Here is a 9,363-nt window from a genome sequence, read left to right on the forward strand (position 1 = left end):
ACACACACACACACACACACAGAGTTTAGTCTCAATGGTATAACTGCTAGTAGTGTATTGTATGATGTGGGCCAGGGTGAAGTTGCCCACACACACTGATCTGGAGTCAGTTTGTCATATTCCCCACTAATGTTTAAGGTTAGGATAGGGGGAGAAAAATCTGATCCTAGGTCTGTACCTAGGCGAAACTTCACCCCGGAGCGTACTGTATACTTATAGTGCATTTCCTCTCACTCTGGCTGCCCACAGACATGGCCGCCAAGAGATTGGAGTTCGAGGCCTTCCTTCCCATGCTCCAGCACATTGTCAACGACCCAAACAAGGGAACCTTCGATGACTACGTTGAGGGTCTGCGCGTCTTTGACAAGGAGGGCAATGGCACCGTGATGGGAGCGGAGCTGCGTATTGTCCTTGGAACATTGGGTGAGTGGCTGCCTTGGTTTAGTTTTAAAATGAAGTGTGTGTATGAGTGCATGAGTTCCTGTCTGCGTATATTATATGACACCAGACCAGCTGGTGACCTGACCTTTCTCACCTCTCCCTCCCTCTAGGTGAGAAGATGAGCGAGGCTGAGATTGATGCCCTCATGCAAGGACAGGAGGACGAGAATGGCAGTATTAACTTCGAGGGTAAGCTTTCAAGTCTTCCAAGTCTTAGGTCACGTCCCAAATGGCACCCTATTACATATAGGGAGACATTTTCGTAGTGCACAACCAATGTCAAACAATTACCATAAACCTCAGTATAATCTGGCAGCGTGATTTGATACTTTTCTTCAACAATATGCATTATAAGTAGGTGACTTCCCACTGGCCACAGACATCAGTTCAACGTCTAGTTTTGATTTCAGTTTATGTGACAAAACAAGGAAGTATAGTGTATTGCAGTGATCATCAACTAGATTCAGCCACGGGATGATTTGTTCTTTCATGGAAGGTCAGGGGGCCTGAACATAATGACAAATCATTTGTAGACGGCAAATTGACTGGAAGAAGCTCAAACAGATATATTATTTGACTAAAACATTATCATTTGAAACTTTGTATACATTTGTATACGATCACATAGATTCTATATCATGTGTGGGAATACTTTGGAACAGATTTCCTAAATTAAAATCACTTGGAGCTGATTTGCTGGTGTTTTTACAGTCTTTAATGTCCAACAAGTAAAAAATAAATTCAAAAAATGTTTTTAAAAAGATAATAATATTTATATAATAATATATATATATATATATAATAATATATATATATATATATATTATTTATTTATTTTTGCTCAGAAATCTTGGGGGGCCAAATAAAATCACCTGCGTGCCAAATTCGGCACGCGGGCAACCAGTTGGTATAGAGAATCATTGCACCATCCAAACTACTGTGAAATATATTTTCCATAACCTTAAATATTGTATTTTCAGCTGTTTGAAGCTGGTGTATTTAACCGAAAGTAAAAGACACAAAAACTAAACTTTAAAATGAGAATCATAGAAATAGCACACATGTAACATGTGCTTCTTCGACTTGCTTTTAATGAGAATGTCAGATCTATAACTCACATTTTTTGTCGGGGTCACCCAAAAAGTTACGTATTGCAGCTTTAACATTTGGTTGAGTTGTCAACAACAATAAAAAATGTCACCATGTCATTGGATTTAGGTTAAAAGTTAGGTATAAAAAAAAACAAAGACAAAATTCCCCTACATTGATGACTTTTTAAAAATCCAATCACAATGCACATTGCTTTTGCCGTAAGAGAATCGCCCATAGTGTACAACATTATACCAGGGCACATAGGGAATAGGTGCAATTTGGGAGGAAAACTTACATCATACAGGTCTTTTGATATGTTATATTGTACATAAGATAGAACCATATTTCAGTCCAAAAACATTTATTAGATTATACCGTAGTTATAGATTTGTATTGTCTGTTTTTATTTTTAATGTAGATCAAAAAGCTTTACGTGCTTACTCACTCCTCTTTTTCTATTTTTTTTATTTCATCTGTGACCACCTCCTAACCCTCCCTCCTCACCCCTCTACCTCCCCCTCCTCCCTCCTTTGCCTCCCCTCACTCCTCCCTCCTCCTCACCCATGCAGCCTTTGTCAAGCACATCATGTCTATTTAAGGATCCTCCAGCTGCAGTGGCTAACGAGGAAGCTAACGTGTTATCTGCAGACCCAACGGTGTCAGGACATCCACTCCCCCACGGTTACTTCACCACCACCTGATAAAGAGACAGGGGGAAAATGGACTATGAGATGTAATTTTTGTTGTTCGTTTCATTCTTTTTTTTTGTTGGTCTGACTCCGACCTCCGACTCTGCTCTCTATTTTCCTCCATTGGAAGCCATCCTTTTTTCTCTCCAGCCAACCGTCAGATGCTCTTGTTGTTTGTCCCCTGGTATGCCTCTCCACCGTGGGTCGGTGAGGGAAAAGAGGTAGGGATGACTCACCGAAACGTTGCAGTAGTTAAGCTAAACCTTCCATCACTTACTTACTGCCTGGATTGGGCCAGTAGAGGTGACTGGCTTTGCTCAAGACTGGCCATCAAAACTCACTCTCCCTATCTATCCCCTCAGTCTTAATTTATTTATCTCCTCTGCTATTTCACATAATAAACTTTTCAAAAACCCTCTGGTGTCGCAGCTCTTATTCTTTGCTCTGCGGGAGAGTGCAGACAGTATATATATATATATAGTACACTACTTTTGACCAATAGGCTGCCATTTGAGATGCATCTTGAGTGTAGCTACAGGGTAGAGGTTAAAACAGACCAACACTGATGGTGGCCTAGCAGCCGAAACGTTTGTTTTCTTGTTGCATCTCAAAGAATGATTAAAAGATTTTAAAAACATGTGTCACTCTCTTTTTTTAAGTATGGGTCCTGCACTTTAGAGGGGGGTAAACCAAGGTTATTATAGTTTTTTTTTATATTCCTATTTATTTCTATTAGTTTTAAGATTTTTATTTGAAATTCAGTTTCTGATCCACTTTACTAGATTTTATTTAGTTAAAGTTTTAGAAAAACATTTTCTATTTCGTTTTTATATGATTTATTTTCAGTTTTAGGGACAGAAAGAAGCCTAACACGGAACCCAAACCGGCTGTGCGCGTGTGCCATCGTGCGCTATCATGCATACATTTTTTTTGTCCCCCTACACCAAACRCGATCACGACACGCAGGTTAAAATATCAAAACAAACTCTGAACCACTGACATTAATTTGGGGACAGGTCGAAAAGCATTAAACATGTATGGCAATTTAGCTAGCTAGCTTRCACTTGCTAGCTAACGTTAATTTGTCCTATTTAGCTAGCTTGCTGTTGCTAGCTAATTTGTCCTGGGATATAAACATTGAGTTGTTATTTTACCTGAAATGCACAAGGACCTCTACTCTGACAATTAATCCACACATAAAACGGCCAACCGAATCGTTTCTAGTCATCTCTCCTCCTTCCAGGCTTTTTCATCTTTGAACTTATATGGTGATCGCATCTAAACTTTCATTGTATTACCACGACAACCAGCAACAAAGTTCRTCTTTCAGTCACCCACGTGGGTATAACCAATGAGGAGATGGCACGTGGGTACCTGCTTCTATAAACCAATGAGGAGATGACTTTCAGCGYGATCTGCGTCAGAAATAGGAACGACTTCTATCTTAGCCCTTGGCGTCGCAAGCAGTGTGGGTGCAATAATTGAATAACATGGATTTCTAAATTTATTTTGCGACGTGTCCGGTCTGGTCAGCATGTGGCTAGGAGCCTTTTTTGTGTTTTATAGTTTTTGTGTTTTTTGGGATGTMATTTCTTGCCACTGTGGGGCAGTAATGCATACGGGGATGGGTCAGGTCATAGGTTTGGTTTAAAGATACACTCAACGAGATAATGTAGATCAGGAGTTCTCAAACCTCTCCCCAGAGACCCCCAGCCGTTTCATGTATTTCAACTATTCCACAGGTAGCATACCTGATTCAAATGGTCAACTAATCATCAAGCGCTTGACTAGGTGAATCAGGTTTGTTAGTTCAGGGTTATAACAAAATTGTGAAACATCTGGGGGTTCCAGAGGAGAGGTTAGAGAACCACTGACGTAGATGCACAAGTTAACAGTAGTAGTGGGTCAATTTCCACAACAACCAGGAGCGTTGAAGCGCGAGACTAAACTTCTCCACTGTTTTGGTCCCGTAGCTACCATGTTGTAGCAGCATGAAGCGCACCCGTGCACATGCGCAGATATTATGTGTGAATGTGGGATAGGAGTCTTGCATCTGCTCATCTCAATGGACACATTCGTGCGGATCATTTTTGTCAAGTCGGTGGACCCTTTCAAAGTTTGTTGCATTCTGGAGATAAAAAACAGGTAGACTGAATGAACTTTACAAAAAAGCGTGATCAAAAGTCATGACGTTTTGTCTRCAGTCAACTGCAAGTTTCTGCAGCTGCTCTTCACCAACTTCGTCCTGCAGCCATCGCCTGCATTGTGGGAGGCTTTGTCAACCAGTCATTAGGGTGTTTTTGTTTGACCCACGCAAACATGACCAAAGACATGACTCAAATTGTTTTTCATGATTAGTTTTTGTTTCAGTTTTAGTTTACTATAATAACATTGGTGGTAACTATAAGTTCAGCAAAGTTTGGAAATACTCAAAACGAGAGTGTTCTTCATAGTTTTTTTATTGTCATTAATTGTTAAGAGCATTTTTTTATTAGTACCTTATCAACAGGAGAAAAAACTGCGTACATCTAATTTTAATGACATTAACAGTTGCTTTTGGTTGGGGCAGAGGATAGGAGATAGGGGGACGCAGAAAGTACACAGAAGCAAACAAACATCAGGAATACTAGGAGAGGAAGGAGGGCTAAATACCACAATGGCAACAGAAAAAATACACCGTAACACTTTATCAAACAGATGCAACATGATTTGTTGAGTTCCTTTTTTAAAAGTTTGTTTATATGAAATGTATTTTTTAATGCATTTTCCCACTTTATTTCCCCACCCTAAATGTTTTACACAAAACAAACCTAGCATCTAGAAGTGAACTGCAAGGATACAGGGACCAGAGTTCCACAGCTGCTTCCTAAATTGAATATTTAAATAATAGTCATAGTTTCATTCACAATATGGTTCAGACAACTGCAAGCCCTCTTGAGTGCATTCTCAGCCTGCTCTAAGAGCCTTGGGGTGTTCATCAAACACTATGGACTAAAATATCTTACAGCCATCCAATGCCTACTGTAGCTAGCATTAGTGAATGGATCGTGATCACAGCTTCTGTGAGCTTTCAGCTACATCAAAGTTTCTTTTGAACTGAGATTTGTGAGATGAGAATCACTGCAGCATCCTCTTAAACTTAACCAGGACTGGCAAACCAGCCTTCTAGAAGAAAAACTCCCAGAGAGAACTCTTGAGAGTAGCATTATTTAGTACTCTGTAAGTAAAATATATTTTATAATCAGAAATATGTAATGTGTATCTGAGAATTGTATTATGGCATTGCCATTGCCATTGAGAGTTTATGTTTGGACTCTTAATATGAAACTACCCTTCCCAGACTCACCTGCGTGTGAGGAGGATTCACGGGAGAGATGTGTGAGTGACAGAGAAGTGAAGTAATGGAGATGTAGCCTAATGTGTTGTGCTACTGAAGTATGTGCTGCTGCAACTTGGAATGATTCAACTATAAAAATATCTTGATTGTAACCTGACTCTTTATCATCGAAATCCACGGGCTCTTCGGACAAGGTGATAGATAGTTAAGTAAAATAATTAGGGTACATTTAATACTCTGTAAGTAAAATAAGCCTTGTTCGAGCCAGAATGGCCCATATGGGCAGGAGCCTAACTCCTGTTTCTGTAGTGTGAGGCAGCTTGATGTACAAGTACACCCCCTGGACAGGTAGCTAGTCTGGCACAGGGCCTTTAGTACTCTATTGCAGGCCTGAAAAATGCACTTCTTAACAATATCAGCACAGTTGTCTGAAGTCAACTTCAACAAACATAACATACTAGTCAACTAATATCTACAAAAACATGAAGAAGTGTTCATATCTTTATCCAATGATTCAGTAAATAACTTACTCAAATCGTTTTATTTGAAATAGAAAATAGCCTCTTTCCATAACTAGAATTGATACATGCTCATCATACCATTATCTAGTGCTTGCAGTAATGCAATTGTACAGGTATAAGTTATACTTAAAGGACTTATCACTTTTTAAAATAGTTTTTTGAAGAGATGTTGTTGCTGACAAAGAGCTGGCATATATATATATATATACAGTACCAGTCAAAAGTTTGGACATGCCTACTCATTCAAGTTTTTCTTTTTTTTAAACTATTTTCTACATGTTAGAATAATAGTGAAGACATCAAAACTATGAAATAACACATATGGAATCACGTAGTAACCAAAAAAGTGTTAAACAAATCAAAATATATTTTAGATTTTAGATTCTTCAAAGTAGCCACCCTTTGCCTTAATGACAGCTTTGCACACTCTTGGCATTCTCTCAACCAGATTCACCTGGAATGCTTTTCCAACAGTCTTGAAGGAGTACCTACATATGCTGAGCACTTGTTGGCTGCCTTTCCTTCACTCTGCAGTCAAACTCATCCCAAACCGTCTCATCCTTCTTGGTCAAATTGCCCTTACACAGCATGGAGGTGTGTTTTGGGTCATTGTCCTGTTGAAAGACAAATGATAGTCCCACTAAGCACAAACCAGATGGGATGGAGTATTGCTGCAGAATGCTGTGGTAGCCATGCTGGTTAAGTGTGCCTTCAATTGTAAATAAATCACAGACAGTGTCACCAGCAAAGCACCCCCACACCATCACACCTCCTCCTCCATGCTTTACGGTGGGAACCACACACATGGAGATCATCCCTTCACCTACTCAAACCAGATGGGATGGAGTATCGCTGCAGAATGTTGTGGTAGCCATGCTGGTTAAGTGTGCCTTCAATTGTAAATTAATATACAGACAGTGTCACCAGMAAAGCACACCCACACCATCACACCTCCTCCTCCATGCTTTACGGTGGGAACCACACACATGGAGATCATCCGTTCATCTCAATTGTAAATAAATCACTGACAGTGTCACCAGCAAAGCACCACCACACCATCACACCACCTCCTCCATGCTTTACTGTGGGAACCAAACACATGGAGATCATCCGTTTACCTATTGCCATGTCTCACAAAGACAAAAAATAAAAAATTTGGATTMATCAGGACAAAGGACAGATTTCCACCAGTCTAATGTTCATTGCTCATGTTTCTTGGCCCAAGCAAGTATTTTCTTCTTAATGTTGTCCTTTAGTAGAGGTTTCTCTAAAGCAATTCAACCATGAAGGCCTGATTCACACAGTCTACTCTGAACAGTAGATGTTGAGATGTATCAGTTACTTGAACTCTGAAACATTTATTTGGGCTGCAATTTCCGAGGCTGGTAACTCTAATGAACTCTGCAGCAGAGGTAACTCTGGGTCTTCCTTTCCTGTGGCGGTCCTTGTTAGAGCCAGTTTCATCATAGCGCTTGATGGTTTTTGCGACTGCACTTCAAGAAACTTTCAAAGTTCTTGACATTTTCTGGATTGACTGACCTTCATGTCTTAAAGTAATGATGGACTGTCATTTCTCTTTGCTTATTTGAGCTGTTCTTGACATAATATGGACTTGGTCTTTTGCCACCCCTGYCTTGTCACAACACAAACACATTAAGAAGGAAAGAAATTCCACAAATTAACTTTTAACAAGGCACACCTGTTAATTGAAATGCATTCCAGGTGACTACCTCATGAAGCTGGTTAAGAGAATGCCAAAAGATTCTATATGTGTTATTTCAACATTTTGATGTCTTCACTATTATTCTACAATGTAKAAAATAGTACAAAAAAATGAATGAATAGATGTGTCCAAACTTTTGACTGGTACTATATATATATATAGTTGTTTATATATTTATTATAGATTGGATGTTGGACAAGCATGATTTGCCTCAAGGATGCTTGATGTATGGTGAATGTTGAGTTTGGTATCCATTCACTTTACTGAGAAAAACAAGACGTGTTGGCGAGATGGCACGGGTATTGTATGGGTATGGCCACGTGACTTTCTACCTGTGGCAAGAAAAAGCTGCTTCTAAGCACTGAACAGAGACCACCCCACCCTATACCTGGCCCTTACCCCGATTATTTTGCTAAAGCTGATTTGGGGTCAGTGCTTCGACACCATCTAACTATTTATATACCTATCTATCTATCTATATGCAGCATAAATAAAAACAATACACCAAATACAGGTACTTGGAATGGAAATATCAACAAAAATGGACCAAAAGTACTTTCTAAATATTCTGTAGTTCCCTCAGGGTTGTTGTTGTTGTATCTTCATTTATCTTGTTGACATAGGGCAGGGTAGGCAGCTCCATCGGGCGGCGGATATGAGGCTGCTGCAGGATGGTGGTGTCTGAGTGTCTGGGCTGGGGTTGATGAGTAGCAGGGTTGAGGAAGTCTGAGGCCTGGGACAGGGTGAGGGAGTCTAGGGTGGACTGGAGGTCGGGTGGGATGAGGGTGTCCAGGGCCTAGGATGGACGGGAGGCAGGGTGTGGTAAGGGTGTCAGGGATGGACTAGCAGGAAGAGTAGAGACTGAGTGGAGGCAAAGGGAAGGTGTCTGGAGGGCTGAGCAGTCTACAGGCAGAGTGGACTAGAGGCAGAGTGGTCTAGAAGCAGAGTGGGGTTGAGGCAGGGTGAGGTTGAGGCAGGGTGGGCTGTTCGGTACCCGAGGCTGGAGGTGGACTTGTGGGAAATTGAAGGCTGGGTGTGGAGCCTGGGGTGGACTAGAGGAAAGTGAGGGAGTTCGAGGCTTGGGGTCAGGTTAAACTGGAAGCAAGTTGAGGGTGTCAGGAGTCTGGGATTAGTCGTCTGCTGTGTGTACGTGTGTCCCCACCTCTGTGTGGTGTGACGTGAAGGACTACGCAGGACACTGGCTGCTCCTGAATTAACCATAGGAAGGACTAAGCAGGACACTGGCTGTCTGGATTAACCATAGGGAAAGACTACAGCAGGACCTGGCTGTCTGGATTATAACATAGGAGGACTACAGACAGGACAACTATGGTGTCTGAAATACCGATAGGAAGACTACAGCAGGAACAACTGGCTGTCCTCTGAATTAACCATAGGGAAGGACTTAATAACAGCAGAGGACAACTGTGCTGTCTGGATTAACCATCAGGGAAGGGACTATTTATTTTTTTTTTGTTGTACAGCAGGACCTACTGGTGTCTGGTATTAAACCATTAGGGAAGGGACTACAGCAGGACACATGGGCTGTCTGAATTAAACC

General features: G+C 40.9%; 1 protein-coding gene across 1 annotated transcript in view; it reads left to right on the forward strand.

Moving 5' to 3' along the window:
• LOC112068954 (myosin light chain 1, skeletal muscle isoform) overlaps positions 1-2,636 on the forward strand; it is a 9,266-nt gene extending 6,630 nt beyond the window's left edge. Inside the window, exons 4-6 of the mRNA XM_024136189.2 lie at positions 250-423; positions 552-629; positions 2,102-2,636. Of these exons, the coding sequence (XP_023991957.1) occupies positions 250-423; positions 552-629; positions 2,102-2,130 (281 nt within the window). The 3' untranslated portion in view covers positions 2,131-2,636. The remainder of the gene's footprint in view (positions 1-249; positions 424-551; positions 630-2,101) is intronic.
• The last annotated feature ends 6,727 nt before the right edge of the window (positions 2,637-9,363 follow it).

The sequence above is a fragment of the Salvelinus sp. IW2-2015 genome, unplaced genomic scaffold (assembly GCF_002910315.2).
Source record: "Salvelinus sp. IW2-2015 unplaced genomic scaffold, ASM291031v2 Un_scaffold803, whole genome shotgun sequence".
Lineage (NCBI taxonomy): Eukaryota > Metazoa > Chordata > Actinopteri > Salmoniformes > Salmonidae > Salvelinus > Salvelinus sp. IW2-2015.